General features: G+C 47.0%; 1 protein-coding gene across 4 annotated transcripts in view; it reads right to left on the bottom strand.

Moving 5' to 3' along the window:
- Ptpru (protein tyrosine phosphatase receptor type U) overlaps positions 1-22,006 on the bottom strand; it is a 95,146-nt gene that overhangs the window by 44,351 nt on the left and 28,789 nt on the right. For all 4 annotated transcript variants that reach the window (XM_045148833.1, XM_045148834.1, XM_045148835.1 and 1 more), the window contains exons 8-11: positions 14,242-14,550; positions 4,691-4,800; positions 4,251-4,452; positions 3,805-3,907 (exon numbers count right to left, since the gene is read on the bottom strand). In XM_045148833.1, coding sequence (XP_045004768.1) covers positions 3,805-3,907; positions 4,251-4,452; positions 4,691-4,800; positions 14,242-14,550 — 724 coding nt within the window. The remainder of the gene's footprint in view (positions 1-3,804; positions 3,908-4,250; positions 4,453-4,690; positions 4,801-14,241; positions 14,551-22,006) is intronic.

Below are 22,006 nucleotides of genomic sequence, written 5' to 3'. Positions count from 1 at the left end.
GACCTGAGACACCAAAACAACCAATGGTTGCCCTCTGGGCCCAGGTAAATGATAAGTAGATAAGGCCATGTTATTCATTTGTTCAAAAACTGAGCTGAGGGCTAAAGAGATGGCTTAGTGGTTAAGTGCTTGCCTGTGAAGCCTAAGAACCCTGGCTCAAGGCTCGATTCCCCAGGACCCACGTTAGCCAGATGCACAAGGGGGCGCATGCGTGTGGAGTTTGTTTGCAGTGGCTGGAGGCCCTGGTGCATCCACACTCCCCCCCCCCCCATCTGTCTTTCTCTCTCTCTCTGCCTCTTTCTCTCTCTGTCTCTCTCAAATAAATAAATAAATAAATAAATAAATAAATAAATAAATTTCAAAAACTGAGCTGTGGAGAGCCACTTTGTTGGTGGCTGGGGGGGATCTGGGCCTCCTGAAACTGACATCCAGTGGGAAAAAGACTAAGCAAGCACGGAAATATCTGGTGTGACATCTCTAGAGCCCTCTCAACCCTGAAGCCCACTGTCCCTGTGCAGACCTCCTGCTCTGACTTCTTCGCTGCTCCTGATCCCATGGTTGTTTGTTTTAGTGCCTCACTGAAAGGGCCTGCACCATGACCTCCTCCAAATCCACTGTGGAGCAAAGCTGGAGTAAACACGTGAAGGCTGGCACATTTAAATATGTCCCACGTGAGCCTCCATCACCACAGCTCAGCGTGTGACATCCTGCACACCCGCTGCAGCTCTGGGAAGCGGGGCCTTTGCCTTTCCTCTCGCTGTTTCTTCCAACGCCGAGTGGAGGGAGTTATCCCAAAGTGCTGGTCACCGACGCACTGCTCTGTCACTACACCACTACATGACCTCTGAGCCTCCACTTTCCCAGACTAGGATAAAGCCTCCCCCAGGCCCAAGTCTCCCCAGGAGGTGGGAACAATTAACATTAGACATGAACTGAAATGATGTCCATTATAGGATAAGGAAACCAAGACTCAGGGAAGTGAGGGGACCTGCCAAGTCACAGTCATCCTACCCTGCCTCACCCCTCCCGCCAAGTCCTATCTCCCCGTCTCACCCAGCCTTGTCACTTAGCACCTCTCAGGGACTCTGACCCATCCAGCTCACAGAATCCCTCAAAAGGACACAGAAAAAATTTTTTCAGGCTGGAGAGATGGCTCAGTTGATTAAGGCACTTGCCTGAAAAGCCTAAGGACCCAAATTTTTTTTTAATTTTTTGGGGGTTCATTTTTATTTATTTATTTGAGAGTGACAGAGAGAGAAAGAGGCAGATAGAGAGAAAGAGAGAATGGGCGCACCAGGGCTTCCAGCCACTGCAAACAAACCCCATACGCGTGTGCCCCCTTATGCATCTGGCTAACATGGGTCCTGGAGAATCGAGCCTTGAACCAGGGTCATTAGGCTTCACAGGCAAGCGCTTAACCGCTAAGCCATCTCTCCAGCCCTAAGGACCCAAATTTGATTCCCCAGGACCCACATAAGCCAGATGTACAGGTGGCACATATGTCTGGAGTTCATTTGCAGTTGCTGGAGATCCTGTCATGCCCATTCTCTCTCTATCTGCGTCTCTCTCTCTCTCTTATAAATAAATTTTTAAAAAGACATAAGAGGCTGGAGAGATGGCTTAGCAGTTAAGGCATTTTGCCTATGAAGCCAAAGGACCTAGTTTCAATTCCCCAGAGCCCACATAAGCCAGATGCACAAGGGACACATGCATCTGGAGTTTGCAGTGGCTGGAGGCCCTGGCGTGCCCATTCTCTCCCTCTCTCTCCCCCCCTCCTCCTTGCAATAAATAAATAATTTTTTTTTAAAAAAGACATAAGGAGAGGAGAGATCCTTCTCTGATAAAAAAGAAAAACAATCAAGGGCTGGAGAGATGGCTTAGCAGTTAAGGTATGTGACTGCAAAGCCTAAGGATTCATATTCAACTCTCCAGTCCCCGCGTAAGCCAGATGCACAGTGATACAAGCATGCAAGGTCACACGTGCACAAGGGGGTACACCTGTCTGGAGCTCAATTGTAGTGTCTGGAGGCCCTAGTATGCCAATTCTCTCTCTCTCTCTCTCTCTCTCTCTCTCTCTCTCTCTCTCTCTCTCTCACACACACACACACACACACACACAAAACACACACATATTTTTTAAAAAATGCAGTCTAGCCAAGCATGGCTAGACTTTAATCCCAGCACTTCGGAGGCAGAGGTAAAGGATCACTGTGAGTTCAAGGCCACATCAGACTACACAGTGAATTCCAGGTCAGCCTGGACTAGAGTGAAACCCTACCTTGAAAAAAAATAATTCAAGTCCTCTCTGGTCATGCTGCACAAGAGTCTCCAGGTTCTTCCCTGAATCTCTCCTCAGTGTTTGCAAATCAGTCCCAGGCAGAATCCGTGGTGGTAAATCCAGGGGACGCCCAGCAAGTGAGGAAGGGCTGAAAAGCTGGGGGACTACCTAGGCTACCTGGTCAACCCATCACCTTCCTGGGGGCTGACTGGGATCTTCGCAGTTCCCACTGAAGGAGACCTCACAGGAAGAGAGGCTCTGTGACTTCCAGAAAAGGGGCCAAGGTGAGCACGGCTCAGGATGGTTAACTGGCAACTTGATTGGATGGAGAAGCACCTAGAAGACTAGGAGAGCACACACCTGGGTTTATGTGTGCGTGTGTATATATGTCCAGAGAGGATTAACTGGGATTGGAAGAGCTGCCCAGAATAGCTCTATCCCATGGGCTGAGGGTCTGCATGAAATAAAAGAAAGAAAAAGAGAAAGCCAGCCAGGTGGAACACAGGCCTAGCCTAATTTGTTCATAGTCATGCTTTCTCTCCCTCTCTCTCTCCTGGCCACCACGAGGTGAAGAAGTTCCCCTCCAACACCAACATGCTCCTGCCTCACTGCTGCTCTGCCCAGGTGCTGCATGGACTGAAACCACAGCCAAAATAAATCCTTCCTCGCTTCAGTTGTTTTGCTCAGGCATTTGGTCAATGGAAAAAAAAAAAAAACCACAGTAACAGATCTGAAGTCCATCCCAGCCCTTTCTCTTACTAGCTGTGTGGCCCTGGGGGCAACTTCTCACGTTCTATATGCCACCTTCCCAGTGTGCAAAGTAAGGCCATCATCACATGCACTGCCCAGGGCTCCATGAGGGTAAAATGACTTCATGCACATAAAGGCCCTGGCACAGTGATAGTATTTGTATGCACACACTCTCATGGTCTCACACACATGGGTACACATGTCGTGCCCCACATGCCTCACACACTCACATCTCCACACCAAATAGCATTCATGCCACATGTCTTTATCACAAAGTTCACACACACCCCATTTGCATTCCAGGACCTTCCCCCAAGAGAGGTAGTACCAAAGCACGAGCAGCCCCAGCTTCCTCCAGAGAGAAGAAAACAGAGACCCCGTGCTCTTAGCCACGTCAGACAGATGGCCCTATCTGGCCATTCACCCTAATTTTCTTGAAAGTCCACACTCGCATCTCCAGGAACAGGGCTGAAAGATACAAGGCCCCCGAAACTTCATTTCCCCAAAGTGTCAGAGGGAAGCCTCCCTGGGAGAGGCCTAGAAAGTTCCCTCTCCAGGATGAACATGGTCCAGAGAACCCATGACCGTCACCAGCACAGACCCACACAGGGCCTCAGAGAGGAATCAGTGACTTTAGGCTTTCCACCGTCCTAGGACCACAGAACACCTTCCTCCACTCTTAGCCCCAGCGGGAGACTGAGGGCCACAAGGGAGCTGGCCTAGGTCAGGGCTCTGGAGGAATCTGCCCCCTACCCTCTCCACGCAGGCCTTCCTACCTGATGGGTGCTCCACGGCCCTGGGCCGGCCTCAGCAGCACGGTGATGGTGTTTTCAGACTCGCCCAGGGGTGATGGCATGTCGGCATAATCAAAGCTGGGAGCTGGGGAGAGGAACAGGGCCCTAAGCGGGGAGCCTGGCCACTGGGCCAGGACGGCTGGCCCTTCAGACCTCTTCACTGCTGTCCTCCTATCTCCTCCCCTGCAGCCTCGCACCCTGTACCCTCTCACCTAAGTTTTCTGATCTTGGGCAATGCCATCTGACCTCACCCCTTTGATTCCCACCCACCATGGTCTCCTGACCCCTTGGACGTAATCCTCCTTCACCTCAGCCCCCTCAACAGCACAGTTATCTCGCCAAGGTTCCCTATAACCACCCCAAGGCTGCTCCCCCCTCCAGTGCTTCAGGAACCCCAGGATCCTGGGTCCCCTCACAAGGCAGCTGACCTGAGATGTTGGTGGTGATCTCAGTGAGGGCCGCCTGACCAAAGCCTTTGCCAGTGCGGGCACGCACAGAAAACAGGTAGGTGGTGCCAGGGTGCAGGTTGGAGAAGACATGGTAAGTCTCATTTCGGAGCTTGGAGATGGTGCGTCGTGGGCCCGGCACGTTCACTGCTGGGTCTGAGGACTCGATGCTCTGGTAGCTGATCTGGGGAGCGGGATGGGCAGGTAGGTGGCATGGGATGGGGAGGGGTGTCACTGTCCCAGCAGCCCCTGACCCACCACCATATCCCACAGGAACTAAGGATGGATGCACTGGGCCTTCCCATCTGCCAAGACTCGCAGAGCACAGACCCTGGCCATCACTGAAGGAGCCACAGTCCGTCCTCCTCATGGCATAGGGAAGGAGCGCTGTGCCTCTACCTCCCACCAGGGGCCCTGTTTACCTCATACTGAGTGATGAGGCCATTGGGTTCCTGAGGCTCCTCCCACTTGAGGAAGATCATGTCCTCCAGTGGAGTGAAGGTCAGGGACTCAGCCGCAATCCCACCAGGCACTGGGAGGACAGGACAGAGGCCAAGGAGAGTGAGCTTTGGCTCCAAATACCAGGGTTGACATGCCAGCCTTGCCCCTTCCTAGCTGATCAGCTGGGACTACTCAATCTCTCGGAGCCTTAGTTCCTTCTTTATGAAATGGAGATGACACAGACCCCTCCCTGACCAAGGTACACAAAGTCTTAAGGCACACAGAGTCCATTCTATGATGGGCCAACTGCTTCCTAAGTCCTCCCAAAGGGCAGCTGGTGTTCTCACAGCTACGGCCACTCAGGTTGCAGTCAGCTGAGAGGACTGTTTGGAGGCTCCTATTTGGCTCTGGTTGGTAGCTTCAGGAAATACATATTTACCAGAAGTGAAAACATTACAGTAGGGTATTGGGATCATAGGCGGAGATGTTTTCCTATCTAAAAATGTCTGATGAAGCCAGGTGTGGTGGTGCACACCTCTAATCCCAGCACTCAGGAGGCAGAGGTAGGAGGATCATGTGAGTTCGAGGCCACCCTGAGACTCCATAGTGAATTCCAGGTCAGACTGGACTAGAGTGAGACCCTATCTCGAAAAACAAAAATTTAAAAAAAAAAAAAAGTCTGATGACATTTATGATCCCAATGTGCTAACAGAAGGTAAGTGAATGGCACCACAACTCCAGGGTGCAAATGGAAGTTCTAAGAAAGGTCAGCATGGGCACCTTCAGGCATGGTTTTGTTCAGTTTGGTATCTGGGCTAGGCTACATTGCATATATGTTTGGTTGGTTTTCATAGTTTTTGTTTTGGGGTGGTTCTTTTGGTTTTTTTAGAGGTAGAGTCTCGTTCTAGCCCAGGATGACCTGGAATTCAATGTAGTCTCAGGTTGGCCTCAAACTCACAGGGATCCTCCTACCTTTGCCTCCTGAGTGCCGGGATTAAAGGCATGTGCCACCATACCCAGTGGTATATTCTTTTAAAATATAGATATTTAATTCGTTACACATGTTGGGGGAAAAGGGGTGTACCAGGGTCTCACTCTGCTCTCTGAAAACACACACCAGATGGTGCCACTCTTTGCATCCAGCTTTAGGTGAGTTTGGGCAGATTGAACCCAGGCCACAGGCTTTGCAAGCAAGCACCTTTAACCTCCAGGCCCTCTCCCCAGCCCTGCACTGCATACACTTAACAGAAGACACACATATCTTGCCTTGGAAGAACACAGTCTCCAACAGGGAAAACACCATGATAAACCATTATGGGGAAGCCGAGGTCATCAGACAAGGTGAGCAGAACCCAGGATAACAACCTCTGGCTAAAGCAGGCAGTTCAAAAGCCTGTTAACCACCCATGCAAGTGGTAAAATGAAAATGATGAACCCAGTGTTGGTGGGGACGGACAGCAGCCAAAATTTCCCCACCACACTAGTGGAGCATAAGTTGGCATGGCCTACGTGACCAGTGAAAACCTGTCTGGCTGAATGCACCAAAGATAAACACACACCCTGCAAACTAGCCGGTCCACTCCTAGGCGTACACCCATCTGAAACGTGCATCTATCAACAGTACTTGACAAGGATTTTCTTTGCAACATTGTTCAAGATAGCCCAACGCTGGAAACAACCCAGATGCCATAAACAGTACATTGAGCAAGCGTGGCCAATTCATTCCCAACATGAACTACACAGCAGTGAGAACACATTTGCCAAGACTGCACACCGCAGCAGGGTCTCTCAAGCAACAAGTTCAGAGAAGGAAGTGCACGTGAAGGAAATACTACTGTGATGTCATTTATTCGAAGTCTGAAAAACCAAGCGTAAACTAACCGTGGTGTTAAAGGTCAAATAACAGCTCCCCATGGAGGAGTGACCAGAAGGAGCATAAAGTGGGGCCCCTGGGGTGCTGGTGTTGTGATTTCTTGAAGCAGGTGCGGGTTTCCTGAGAGGTCCAATCTAAGGTAATTTATTGGGCTGGCCACTTAGGATAAACACACTTCCTTATTAAGCATTACACTAATAATTCAATGACAGGCCTGAAGTTATTCTGGTTTTGTTCTGTTTTTTGTTATTGTTGTTGTTATTGTTTTTGCTTTTTTGAGGTAGGGTGTGGTGGTTTGATTCAGGTGTCCCCCATAAACTTAGGTGTTCTGAATGCTAGGTTCCCAGCTGATGGATATTTGGGAATTAATGCCTCCTGGAGGGAGTGTATTGTTGGGGGCGGGCTTAAGGGCTTTATAGCCAGTTTCCCCATGCCAGTGTTTGGCACGCCCTCCTGTTGCTGTGTTCCACCTTAAGTTGGCCAGGGGGTGATGTCCACCCTCTGTTCATGCCATCGTTTATCCCTACCATCGTGGAGCTTCCCCTCGAGCCTGTAAGCCAAATAAACCTCTTTTTCCCAGAAGCTGCTCTTGGTTGGGTGATTTCTACCAGCAATGCGAACCGGACTGCAACATAGGGTCTCACTCTTGCCCAAGCTGACCTGGAATTCACTATGCAGTCTCAGGTTGGCCTCTGTGGTGTTTTGATTCAGGTGTTCCCCATAAATTTAGGCTTTCTGAATGGTAGGTTTCCAGCTGATGGAGATTTGGGAATTAATACCTACAGGAGGCGGTGTATTGTTGGGGCAGGCTTATTGCCAGCTTCCCCTTGCCAGTGTTTGGCACACTCTCCTGTTGCTATAATCCACCTTATGTTGGCCAGGGGGTGATGTCCACCCAGTGCTCATGCCATAGTTTCCCCTGCCATCATGGAGCTTCCCCTCGAGCCTATAAGCCAAAATAAACCTCTTTTTTTCACACAAGCTGCTCTTGGTTGGGTGATTTCTACCAGCAATATGAACCTGACTGCAACAGCCTTGAACTCTCAGCAATCTACCTTGACCACCGAATGCTGAGATTAACAGTGTGCACAACCATGCCCGGCTAAAGTATTATTTAAAAATAGGATGGGTGGTGGCACACACCTTTAATCCCAGCACTCGGGAGGCAGAGGTAGGAGGATCGCCGTGAGTTCAAGACCACCCTGAGATTCCATAGTGAATTCCAGGTCACCCTGGGCTAGAGTGAGACCCTACCTTGAAAAAAAAAAATAGGGTGGGTTAAGGTGTTTGCCTGCAAAGCCAAAGGTCCCAGGTTTGATTCCCTAGGACCCACGTAAGCCAGATGCACAAGGTGGCACATGCATCTGGAGTTTGTTTGCAATGGCTGGAGGCCCTGGCATGCCCATACTCTCTGTCTGTCTGTCTCTCTCTCTCTCTCTCTCTCTCTCTCTCTCTCTCTCTCTCTCTCTGACTCTCTCAATAAAATAAATAAAAACTTTTTTTAAAAACTGGGTTTTAATAAAAAAAAAGATGGCTTAGTGGTTAAGGTGCATGCCTACAAAGCCCAAGGACCCTGGTTCAATTCTCCAAGTCCCATGTAAACCAGATGCACATAGTAGTGCATGAGTCTGGAGTTCATCTCCAGTGGCTAGAGGCCCTGGCTCGCTCTCTCTCTCTCTCTCTCTCTCTCTCTCTCTCTCTCTCTATTTCTCTATTTCTCTCTCTAATAAATAGAATAAAATCTTTTTTTAAAAGCCTGAAATTTTAGGGAAAAAAATAGGGTGGGTAAATGGCTCAGCAATTAAAGGAACTTGCTTGCAAAGACTGCCAGCCTGGGGTTCAATTCCCCAGTACCCATGTAAAGGCAGAATGCCAGCCTGGGGTTCAATTCCCCAGTACCCACGTAAAGGCAGACTGCCAGCCTGGGGTTCAATTCCCCAGTACCCACGTAAAGGCAGAAGCACAGAGTAGAACATGTGTCTGGAGTTTTCTTTGCAGCAGCAAGAGGCCCTGACAAATCCATCCTCCTCTTCTCTTCTCTCTCCCTAAATAAGTAAATAATATTAAAAATAAGTCATTGTTGGAGGTTGTTGGGGGGGACCATGCAGCCCAAATGAGGTCTGGTGAAAGCACAGTGAAGCATGACAAACAAGACACGGTGAACTAGCCGGGGTGCAGAGATCCTAAAAATCAAGTCGTGTGATGCTTAGCTTGAGACTGTTTGCAATGCCTCATGGCAATCCCTGGCAGTCCTCACTCCTACCCCCTGCAATTCCTCATACACAGGCCAGGGTAGCAGGGAGTGGAGTTTGAGAGAAAGTGAGAAAGGGGTTAAATTTTGTATCTAGGCCATTATTGTACAGAATAGAAAACTGCACATATGGGTAGGGGCAAGAAAAACTCCCAACCAAGTTGCTGGGGGGTTCCTGGGGATCTTGCAGGAATTGAGGAAAGAAAGGCTTTGGACCTATGCTGGCATTGGAATGCAACTGCTGAAAAGGACAGTTCTGAGTGTGGTGGCTCACACCTGGAATCCCAGTGCTCAGGAGGTGGAGGCAGAAGGATCACCACACGTTTGAGGCCAGTCTGAGCTATATAGTGAGGCCTTGTTTCTAAATAAATAAAACAGACTGATAACTAAACGGCCTAGTTTGAAGCAGCTGGTTTGCTGTCTGTCAACCAGCTATGTGACATCATCTGTAAAATGGGGACAGGAGCAGCAGCCTACCACCTAGGGTTGCCATGAGGATTGCAGGCATTAATACATGGAAAGCCTTCAAACTGGCACCTGACAGGAAGTAGTAGTTTGAGGTATACACGACACTGCCCCCAACAATGGCGGGGTGGGACATCATCAAAAGTTAACAGCTTGCTGGGCCGTGAAGCAACAATCAAATTTCAAGACTAAATTTATAATATGCATTCTGTCCACAGAGGGATGAATTGTGAAATCAATAGCAAAAAGATAATTAATTAGAAATCCTAACTGATGGGCTAAGGATGTGGCTTCATGGTGGATCCCTTGCCTTGCATGCACAAGGATCAATGTTCAGTCCCCGTCAGCATCATGGGGGAAAAAAACCTTAATTGCTTAGAATTGCAAAGTAATTTTGGAGTTAAAGAGGAAATTATAACAGCAATTAGAAAATAATTTTGAACTGAATGTTAATGAAGATAAAACATATCAAAAGTCATGAGTGCTGGGGGGACACAGCTCAGTGCTTCAAAACACCTACTTAGCAACGCAAGACCCTGGTGCAAGGCCTAGCACTGAACAACAAAAGAGCTCATGGGATATAGCTAAAGTAGGTCTTAAAGGGAAACCTGCAGCTTTAAATGTACACATTAGAAATGAAGGCTCAAGCTGGACACAGTGGCACACCTACAACCCTAGCATTGAGAAGGCTGAGGCAGGACTAAAAGTCTGAGGCCAGCCTGGACTACATAGAACTTGAGAAAGAAAAGACAAGGGAAGTGAGGGATGGAAGAAATAAAGGCTTAATATTAATAAGCTGAGCGTGGTGGCACACACCTTCAATTCCCAGCACTTGGAAGGCACAGGTAGGAGGATCACTGTGAATTCAAGGCCACCCTGAGACTACATAGTGAATTCCAGGTTAGCATGAAAAGAGTGAGACCCTACCTTGAAAAAAAAAAATAAGCTAAGAAGCTTCCATCTGGGAAGTATAAGGCCCAGGATATCATATCCAAAGGAAATATAAAAAGGAGGAAATAAAGAATAAAAAATGAAATAAAAAGTCAATGTACAAATAGAATATAAACGTCATGAAAGCAGAAAGGGGCCAACAAAGAGGGGAGAAGAAAGATGAGAAAGGGCAATGGAGATGGGGACAAAATTAAGTGTAATGATACATATGGACAAAAATGACACAGTGAAACACATCTCTTTGTATTCTGGCCAAAAATCTAATTAAAAAAAATCATAAAACCAGGCCCAGGGAGCTGTCTCAGTAGATAGAGCACTCACTGCTCAGACCTGTGCTCAAGTCTCAGACCCCAGTAATGCCAGCATTCTGATGCAAGACGGGTGGTGGAGACAGGAGAATTTCTTAAAAGCTTTCAGCAAGCAAAGCAGAAACAACAGCAGCATAGTGTGATCCAGAGGCCTACTTCAAGTGAGGTGAACCAACAAAGATGGGCCCGAAAGTTATCCTCTGACCTCCATGCCATGACATATGACACACGTGCTCTTACACACAAAAGCACATATATACACGTCTTCACACACACAAACAAGTATTTTTTTAAGTCAATGTGAAGGTGGGCATGGTGGTGCACACCTTTAATCCCAGCACCCGACAAGTAGAGGTAGGCAGATTGCTGTGAGTTTGAGGCCACCCTGAGACTACATAGTGAATTCCAGGTCAGCCTGGGCTAGAGTGAGGAAAAAAAAAGTCAATTTACAATTTTTAAAAAACCAACTAAGCTTAAAGCTTGGGAATTCAATTCATAAGTTCATAAAATTTATACACTTCTAGCAAGCATTCAAATAAAAAAGGGGGGCTAGAGAGATGGCTTTGTGGTTAAGGTGCTTGCCTGCAAAGCCAAAGGACACAGGTTCAATTTCCAAGTACCCACGTAAAGCCAGATATACAAGGTGGCACGTGCATCTGGAGTTCTTTTGCAGTGGCTACAGAGCCTGGCATGCCATTCTCTTTTTATTTTTATTTTAGAGAGAGGAGCAAGAGAGAGAGATAGAGAAAATTGGCACGCCAGGGCCTCAGTCACTGTAATCAAACTCCAGATGCTTGGGCCACCTAGTGGGCATGTGCGACCTTGTGTGTCTGGCTTACATGGGATCTGGAGAGTCAAACATGGGTCTTTAGGTTTCATAGGCAAGCGCCTTAACCACCAAACCATCACCCTAGCCCATGCCCATGCTCTCTATCTGCCTCTTTCTCTATCTCTCTCTCTGTCTCTTTCTCTCTCTCTCTCTCTGTGTCAAATAAGTAATTTTTTTAAAAAAGAAAAGAAACTAACAAATAAGAAAAAAGGGGAAAAACACAAATTACCAATACCAGGAATGAAAAGAGGTATTGTTATAGATCCCACAGATAATAATATAAGGATATTATAAAAAACTTTATGTAAATAGCCGGGCGTGGTGGCGCACGCCTTTAATCCCAGCACTCGGGAGGCAGAGGTAGGAGGATCGCCATGAGTTCAAGGCCACCCTGAGACTACAGAGTTAATTCCAGGTCAGCCTAGACCAGAGTGAGACCCTACCTCGAAAAAAAAAAAAAAAAAAAAAAAACTTTATGTAAAGACATCTGACAATTTAGGTGAAATGAACAAATAAAGCCCTTTTAGACACGATACACCAAAATTAATACAAGAATATATCACATCTATTTTACAAGTGTAAAAATGTTGCCACAACTAAGTGGATATATTGTGTCCATCAAAATGGACTCCAGGGCTAGAGAGCTGGCTCAGCAGTTAAGGTGCTTGCTTGTAAAGCCTAAGGACCCAGGTTTGATTCTCCAATATCCACATAAGCTAAATGCACAAGGTGGAACATGCATCTGGAGTTCATTTGCAATGGCTAGAGCTCCAGCATGCCCATTCATTCATTCATTCATATTCCCCCCGCCCCTCTTAAATAAATAAATATTTTTTTAAAAAATGGAATCCAGGGCTGGAGAGATGGCTTAGCGGTTAAGCGCTTGCCTGTGAAGCCTAAGGACCCTGGTTCAAGGCTCGGTTCCTCAGGTCCCACGTTAGCCAGATGCACAAGGGGGCGCACGCGTCTGGAGTTCGTTTGCAGAGGCTGGAAGCCCTGGCGCGCCCATTCTCTCTCTCTCCCTCTATCTGTCTTTCTCTCTGTGTCTGCCGCTCTCAAATAAATAAATTAATTAATTAAAAATTGTTTAAAAAAATGGAATCCAAATATTTTTCTGCACATATATTACTGCTGCTCTCACCTTTGGTCAGAGAAGCTTCTTTTTGCAGATGGTGGTGACTACGGGGAGTGACCGTGGAATGCTCAGCACGAAACGGGGCATCTCTATCACCTGCTCCAAACCATTGCAGAAGAGGTAGGAGAAGGAAAGTAAGAGCCAAAGGCTGGGAGGAATGGTTTGGAACGCTGTCACCCAGACACAAAGTGGCTGTTGCATTCATGACCTCACAGAGACTGTCATTACTGTCCAAGACCGGCATAATACTGGTCAACATGTCATCATGGAGGAGGGAAATGACATCAAAATGTTGGGAAAAAAGTTCAGTGGAAGGGGAATGGGAAGAGGGACAAGAGACAGTAACGGGTTAGGATTGTGATCAAAATATAGTATGCATGGTAAAAAAAAAAAAAATATATATATATATATATATATATATATATATATATATATATATAGCATGCACATGTATGAATATTGTCAATAAAAGTTTTAGGTCTGGAGGGATGGCTTACCATTTAAGGTGCTTGTCTGCAAAGCCTAACGACCCAGGTTTGATACCCCAGAATCCATGTAAGCCAGATGCATATGGTGATGCATGCATCTGGAGTTCATTTACAAAGGAGAGAGGCCATTTTCCTTCCCACCCTCTTTCTCTCTCTCTCTAGTAAATAAAAATTTAAATAAATAAAAGTTTTAAAAAATAAAAATATAAGCAGTGTGTGGTGGTGCACGCCTTTAATCCCAGCACTCGGGAGGCAGAGGTAGGAGGATCACTGAGAGTTTGAGGACACCCTGAGGCTACATAGTGAATTCCAGGTCAGCCTGAGCCAGAGTGAGACACTACCTCGAAAAACTGAAAAACCAAAAATAAATAAATAAATATAAATAAAATAAAAATAAAAAAATAGAAGGTGGGTGTGGTGGCACACACCTTTAATCCCAGCATTCGGGAGACAGAGGTAGGAGGTTTGCCATGAGTTCAAGGCCACCCTGAGAATACAGAGTGAATTCCATCTAGGTCAGCCTGAGCTAGAGTGGAACCCTACTTCGAAAAACCAAAAAATAAAATAAAACAAATAAAAAATAAAACTAGAAGGTTTTAAAAAACAATCTTTTTTAACTTTTTTATTTTTTTATTTTTAATTTTTATTAGCATTTTCCATGATTACAAAAAAATAAAAATAAAAATAAAATAAATAAAAACAATCTTGACACAAGGAAAATTCCATGCTGTCAGTTCTTCTAAATCCTTAAGGAAATTACACCAATCTAATATCCTAAATCTTCCAGAGAATAGGGGACTGGAAAGCTAGCTTGGCAGTTAAAAGATGCTTGCTTGCAAAGCCTGAAAGCCTGAATTCAGTTCCTTAGCTGCCCACATATAGCCAGACAGGCATTCCTTTACAGTGTTAAGAGACCTTGATGTGGGTGCATGCATGCACACACACCTGTGCAAATAAATAAATAAAAGTTACAGCCAGGCGTGGTGGCATATGCCTTTAATCGCCGCACTTGGGAGGCCAAGGTAGCAGGATCCCTGCGAATTCAAGGCTAGCCTAAGACTACGTAGTGAATTTCTTGCTAGAACAAGACCCAATCTTGAAAAACAAAAATCAGAGCACAATCTTTCAAAGAACAAATATCATCTGTCGTCACTTTGTCATAGTCTCTATATAAACTTCACTTGTGGCTCTTGGTGTGCAGGAGGCACTGGGACTCAGGTTGGCACACTCACCATCCTCATCTGTCTGGAAGGTGACCTCCTTGCCCTCCTTGCGTCCCTCGGGGTTCGTGAGGACCAGGCGCACGTGTATGTTCCTGTAGGGCAGCAAATTCTTGATGGTGTAGCGGCTGACGCCTCGCTCCATCTTCACACACTCTCGGATGGTCTGGTTGTGGCTGCCGCCCAAGGTGTAACGGTAGCAAAGGGACACGGTATAGGTGTGGCAGCGTGTCACGTTGTAGCCCAGGGGCTCCCACTGCAGAGTCAGCTGACGAGCTTGGATCTCAGCGAAAGCCAGGCCTTTGGGGGCCCTCATGGGCTCTGGGGACCCAGGAAGCAGAGAGAACAATAAGGAAATGGGAAGAGAGAGAGAAGGCTGGGCAACCGCATCATTTATCTCTTAGAAACTGCCCTCAAGAGCTCCATCAACCCGCAGAACTGAACAGGGCGCAACAGTGTACACTCTGGAGTCGGGCAGGCCACATGTGAATCCTGGCTCTGCCACCTGCAGCTGGCAACCACTGCCTTAGTCACCGTACCTCTCTGAGTCTTAGTTTCCTAGGCTGCAAAACGGGAAACTAATAGATCTACCTCCTAAGGTCATTGTGATATTCAAGGCTATACATGCAAAGAATATGTAACAATAACTAACACATGGTAGCCTTCAAAAAAAGGTTAGCTGTTGCCAGGGATGGTGGCACATGTCTGTAGCCCCAGCACTCAGGAGGCTAGCCTGGGCTACATAGTAAGATTCTGTTTCAAAACGAAAAATAGGCTGGGCGAGGTGGCACACGCCTTTAATCCCAGCACTCGGGAAGCAGAGGTAGAAGAATCGCTGTGAGTTTGAGGCCACCCTGAGAATACAGAGTGAATTCCAGGTCATCTTGGGCTAGAATGAGACCCTACCTTGAAAAACCAAAAAGAAAGAAGAAAGAAAGAAAGAAGAAAGAAAGAAAGAAAGAAAGAAAGAAAGAAAGAAAGAGAGAGAGAAAGAGGAAAGATAGATAGATAGATAGATAGATAGATAGATAGATAGATAGATAGATAGATAGATAGATGATAGATAGATAGATAATAGGGCATAGTAGCATATGCCTTTAATCCCAGCACTTGGGAAGCAGAGGTAGGATGATTGCCATGAGTTCAAGGCCAACCTGACACGAAATGGTGAATTCCAGGTCAGTTTGAGCTAGAGTGAGACCCTACCTGGGGGGAGGGGGGACAGAAAAATAGAAGCCAAGCATGGTAGTGCATGCCTTTAACCCAGTACTTGGGAAGCAGAGGTAGAAAGGATCACTATGAGTTCAAGGCAGCCTGAGACTACATAGTGAATTCCAGGTCAGCTAAGCTAGAGAGAGACCCTACCTCAAAAAATAAAAGCCAGACGTGGTGGCGCACGCCTTTAATCCCAGCACTTGGGAGGCAAGGTAGGAGGATCGCTGTGAGTTCGAGGCCACCCTAAGAATACAGAGTGAATTCCAGGTCAGCTTGGGCTAGAGGGTGACTCTACCTCAAAAAAAGAAAAGAAAGAAAGATAGGGGCTGGAGAGATTTCTCAGGCCTACCACTACAGGTTCAAATCTCCAGGGCCCACATAAAGACAAATGTATAAAGTGGCACGTGTATCTGGAGATTGTTTGCAGTGGCAAGAGGCCCTGTCATACCCATTCTTTTTCTCTCCTCTTTCTTTCTCACACATACTCTCTCCCCCTTTCTCTCTGCTTGAAAATAAATTAATTAAAGGGGAAAAGTAAAAGAAAGTTAGGCATAGTGGCACATACCTTTAATACCAGCACTGAGGAGGCTGAGGGAGGAGGATCACTGTTTTAGTCTAGCCTAAGACCACATAGTGAATCCCAGGTCAGCCTGGGCTAGAGAAAGACCCTACCTCAAAAAGGAGCGGGGGCTGGAGAGATGGCTTAGCAATTGAAGCACTTGCTTCCAAAGCCAAAAGGCCTAGGCTCACTTACCCAGGAACCATACAAGCCAGATGCACAAGGTGGCACACGTGTCTGGAGTCTGAAGTTTGTTTGCAGCGGCTGTAGGCCCTGGCATGCCCATTCTCTCTATATCTGCCTTTCTCTCTGCTTCTCTCTCTCTCTCAAATCAATAAATAAATCACATAAAGGGGGCTGGAGAGATGGCTTAGCAGTTAGGCATTTGCCTGCAAAGCCAAAGGACCTAGGTTCAGTGCCCCATGACCTACATAAGCCAGATGCACAAGGTGGTGCATGTGTCTGGAGCTCCATTTGCAGCAACTAGAGGCCCTGGAAGACCCATTCCCTCTATCTGCCTCTCTCTCTCTCTCTCTCTCTCTCTCTCTCTCTCTCTCTCTCTGATAAATAAATAACTTTTAAAAAAATATGAAGTCAGGTGTGATGTTGCATGCCTTTAACTCCAGCACTCAGAAGGCAGAGGTAGGAGGATCACCATGAGTTAGCGACCACCCTGAGACTACATAGTGAATTCCAGGTCAGCCTGGACTAGAGTGAAGCCCTACCTCAAAAAAACAAAAAAGAATATACATATATATTTAGTAGACTTTGGCTATGTGAAGCATTTTTCTAGATGATTTACAATGTTTTATTTCAGGTACTCCTTATTGAAATCCAGTGAGGCAGGTGCTGTAATATATTAGCCCTATTATACAGACCTGGTTACAGAGGAATAGTGGTTAAGCCACTTGCCCACAGATGGTGAAGCTAAGAAATCCAAACCAGAACCGGCTGACTCCAGAACCCACCCTCTATCCTACCACCGCCCTGCCTCCCGTGAGGAATTCGCTGTCAGAAACAACAGTGCCGCACATGCCTCTGGAGACGAGTTTCTCCTAGGAGGGAGTGTCAGTTTATGCTACACGGTCTCTTGATGACTCCATGGGGCTTAAAATTTGTCCCGAGTTTGAAATTTAAAAAAAAAAAAAAAAAAAGATTTCCATAGTGAGCTCGGGAGTTCTTTGTCTGTCCTAAACAATGTGTGACCTTACACAACCCTCCAGGAAGACAGAAGCCCAGACTGCTTCAAACCATCCTTTCTCTCTCGCACCCCGATTCTGTGACATGCACATTCATGCCTCGAAAGTTCTGTGAATACCTGCAGTGTCCCATTAGGGGAGCTTGGGCTCTCTTTATGAGCAGCTCGTAACTGTCACTTAACCCCTTCACGGGATTAAATACAATCACAGGATCACTATGACTAATGTGCTCAGTGTTTCCCTTAAAATGAAGATGCAGAGGGAAACGCCAGCTCACACGCTCCTCACTTGGGAGCACATGGGTGACAGTTGCAGGTGCTGACCTAAGCACAGCCCAGCAAGTTGCTGTTTCCACCCAGCTTTCCTTCTTCCCCTGGACCCCACTTCCGGTCGTACATAGGGCTATCACGGAGATTTCAGAACCTGCCAGCAACAAGACCTACCTCTTGACCTGCTCACTTTTTTTTGTTGTTGTTGTTTTTTGTTTTTTTGTTTTTCGAGGTAGGGTCTCATTCCAGCCCAGACTGACCTGGAATTCACTATGGAGTCTCAGGGTGGCTTCGAACTCACAGCAATCCTCCTACCTCAGCCTCCAGGGTGCTGGGATTAAAGGTGTGCGCCACCACACCCGGCTTGACCTGCTCACTTTTTAAAAGCAAGACACACCTGGGGCTGGGCAGATGTCTCAGGGGGTAAAGTGCTTGCTACACAAGCACAAAGACCTGAGTTTGGATCCCCAGTGCTCACATAAAAGCTGGGTATAGTGATATATCCCTTAATCCCAGTGCTGGGGAGGCAGAATCCCTGGCCTGCTGGTTAACTATTCTAACCATATCACTAATCTGTAGGTTCAGTAAGAGACCCTGTCTCAAAAAATAAAGTGGGGCTGGGGAGATGGCTTGGTGGGTAAAGGCACTTGTTTGCAAAGCCTGCCAACCTGTATTTGATTCCCCTGTACCCACGTAAAGCTAGATGTACAAAGTAGTGCCTGTTTCGTTGGCAGTAGCAAGAGGTCCTGGTGCTTGCTCTCGCTCTCTCCTTACAAATAAGTAAATAAAAATATTTTGTAAAACTAAAAGTAAAGCCGACAATGACAGTGATTTATGAAGATATCCGATGTCAATCTCTTCCTCTACATACATGTGCACATACGTGTACACACACACATGCACCCACACACGCAAGCATGCATGCATATCACGTATACACATACAAGAAAAGACACCCAGTTCCATCCCACAGGGACAGTAAAGACTGACAGCCATCAGAAGGCTGCTGGCTGCCGGGCCCCTTGCCACACTTGGTTTTGCTCACAATTCTTGGCTCACAGATCAGCTCCCATTTTCTTATGTTCATATGGTTTTGGTTTAACCCATCACTCTTACATGTTTGGAGCAGAGGGGACACAGTGCACACTCACTTGCTATTGTGCTCAGAATTCTGATTTATTCTCTGCTCTTGGCTCTGGACAGACTAGCCCACGCGCACTGTCCCAGGGCATCTGTGCGAGCCGGGATAGCACTGCTTTCTTTGCTCTCATGAAAGCGGATCTCAAGAGAGCTCTACCTCACCATCTCCATTCCTGGCCTGCTAGCATACCCTCCATCCCATCCTTCAGGCTCATCAGGAGTGCCTGCTTCCTCGCCCTCCCGCAGGAGTTGACAGGGCAAAGCAAGTTGAGGAAGCCCTGGTGATAGGGGCTGGATGGAGACTAAAGAGAAATGGACTGCAGCTGTCCCACCACCAGGGGCAGCGCCTCCTCAGCTCCTTATGGCCCATCTCGGCCACACAGGACTCCAGACTCCCAGTTTTCAAAAGTACTAGAAATTTCATGTTAGTAGATGAACTCTCCAGCTTTCTGAATTTTTTATTTATTTATTTATTTATTTATTTATTTATTTATTTATTTATTTGAGAAAGCAAAAGGCAGACAGAGAATGGGTGTGCCAGAGCCTCTAGTTGGCTTTACGTGGGTCCTGGGGAATCGAACCTGGGTCCTTTGGCTTTGCCGGCATGGACCTTAACCAGGAAGCCTTCTCTCTAGCCCACCCCCCTTTAAAAAAAATACACTTTTTTATTTATTTTCAAGAAGGGAGGGAGAGAGAGAGACAGAAAGAGAGACAAAGAGAGAGAATGAGGGTGTCAGGGCCTCTAGCCACTAGAAACAAATTCCAGATGTATGCACCACTTTGTGCATCTCGCTTTACGTGGATACTGGGGAATCAAACCCCAGTCATTAGGCATTGCAAGCAATCACCTTAACTGCTGAGCCATCTCTCCAGCCCTATTTGTTTTTTGTTTTTATTTTGTGATACAAGGTCTCATGTACATCAGGCTGGTCTGGAACTTACTATGTAGCTGAGGATGAACGTGAGCTCCTGATTTTCTTCCCTCCACTTCTGAGTGCTGGTACCACAGGCATGTGCCATGACTTCAAGCTTATGTTTGCTCTTTAAAGTTGATGTTTTATTGCCTTCACTGATATCAATGCTCAAAAGGGTTAAGTAGCTTGCCTGAAGTCACAGAGGTGATGAGGAGTGGAGATAAGATGTGAACTTTGCTGCACTTCACCCTGTCCAAAGCTCCTTCTATGAGACTGAGTAGATTTGCCTCCTCAGTCTTTGCACCCTCGTTAGGATTATTAAAACCAACCCATCATCCTGGGCTAATTTAGCAGATGCTAAGAGGTACCCTCCTTACTTTCATGTGCCTCTGACCTCTGATCTTGGCATGGCCTGTGGGATTCAGCACTCATCAGGATAGGGCTGGAGGCCTCTGAGCCCCATCTTGCCAGCGTACATTGGCAGCTGAAGCGAGCGTCTGGGTGCCAGATGGCTTTTGGAAGCAGTGAGACTCATGAATTCACACCCGTCAATCAACATGTCAGTCTTAGTCAACACACTGCTTGAGCCCAGGATCTGCTCAGACTTGGGGATCTGATCAGATGGAGAGATAAGAGGAAAGTGGGCTTTTTTCCTCAGAGATCCCTGAACCTACTGAGGTAGACTGAGGTCCCCAGCTGTTGGAGAATGGGACACCCATGTGAGAAGCTTAAGCATACACTCTCCACATCGGAGGGTGCTATCCTGGGCCTTGTAAGAAGCTTGAGCAGGCTTCCAGTATTTAGAAAGCCGGAGAGAGCTGGAGAGATTGTTTAGCGGTTAAGGTGCTTGCTTACAAAGCCAAAGGGCCCAGGTTAGATTCTCCAGAACCCATGTAAGCCATATGCACAAGGTGGCACATGCCTGTGGCATTCATTTGCAGTGGCTAGAGGCCCTGGCATACCAATTCTCTCTCATTCTATCTGCCTCTTTCTCTCTCACACACACATACATACATACTACATACATAAATAAATAAAATATTTTAAAGGGGGGGTATGGGTCTTAAAGGGCCTAAGTTCAATCCCAGGACCCATATAAATAGGTGGGCATGACCATGAATGCCCATATCCCCAGTCCTGTGGGGAGTGGAAGTGGAAAGTCTCTGGGGTTTGCTGGTCGGCTCGCCTGACCAAAAGCAGCAGCTCTGGGTTAGGTGAGAGACTCGGGCAACAGAGTGGATGAGTGACAGAAGTGAATACCAGAAGTCCTCCTCTGCCCTCCAAACGCACGCACAAGGGGCGTGCATATCTACACGCACATGCATACGCTACACATACACACAGGCCAACATCAAAAACTAAAAGTAAAACAACAAGAAAGAGAACAAAAGTGAACATTGCAAGAGATGATGTGAGCCAAAGTGTCCCACCAGTAATAATAAATAAATGTGTGCACTCATGTGAGATTCTAGTAGCAGGATAAATTAACAAAGCCATGATCAAAGCAATATTATGCCAAAGCCCTTTCTCTAACCGCTACTGATTGTTTACCCTAAAGAGTATAATTCACAAGAACGAAATGTACGGTAAGCACTAAATGTTTCAATGTAGTATTATTTGTAATAATAGGAATCAGGAAGCAAACGGCCCAGTAATCTGGGGACGGTGTAGATTTCTACAGGCAACAGACATAAAGACAGCGCAGCACTACATAATGAAGCAGGATACCGCGTGCGCTCCATCCCAGTGACGAGCGGGTAAAAAACGTGCACTGTAGACATATGGGCAGAGACTGGAACAAGACAGAAAATTAAAACAGCTGTTGGGCTAGGGTGTTGTGATTCAGAGTGGGTTTTTGAGGTTTTTTTTTTTTTAAAAAAAAAAGCCTTGTACTGATGTTTTATTATTGTTTTTACAGTAAACAATCGAGTGGGAGGAGCTGTGAGCATGCCAAGATGACAACACAGCTGGCCAGCAGCAACACAACTCCAGGCCAGCCTCCTGAGCACGGAGGGCGCGTCGTCCACAAAGAGGGCTGTGTGATTCAGAGGGGCAGGATGAGGCCTTCGCTTCTGCGGGCCTGGCTCCTGCCCCCGTCCCAGTCCTAGCCGGCTGTAGCAGCTACCTTCTCATTGCTGGGACAAAACACCCAGCCAGAAGCAGCCTAAGGAAGGAAGGGGTCTGTTTCAGCTTACGGTTTCTAGGTTTTGTCATGGCAGGGGAAAGCATGGCACGCGCAGACAGCCGGGGCCATCACAGCTCAACAGCGGCAGGAAGTAGCCTGGGTAGTGGACTCGGAGCTGGGCCGTATTACCCCAAAGCCAGGCCCCAGAGACACATCTCCAGCAAGGCTCCACCTTTCAAAGTTCCTACCATTCTTCCACAATGCCACCAGCTGGGGACCAAGTCTTCAAAACACATGAGGCCATGGAAGACATTTTACATTTCAAACTACCACGCTAGCCTAGGAAAAGTGTTTAT

Source organism: Jaculus jaculus, chromosome 5 (assembly GCF_020740685.1).
Source record: "Jaculus jaculus isolate mJacJac1 chromosome 5, mJacJac1.mat.Y.cur, whole genome shotgun sequence".
Lineage (NCBI taxonomy): Eukaryota > Metazoa > Chordata > Mammalia > Rodentia > Dipodidae > Jaculus > Jaculus jaculus.
Note: the sequence above shows the minus strand (reverse complement) of the source record. Positions and strands in the feature narration are given on the sequence as shown.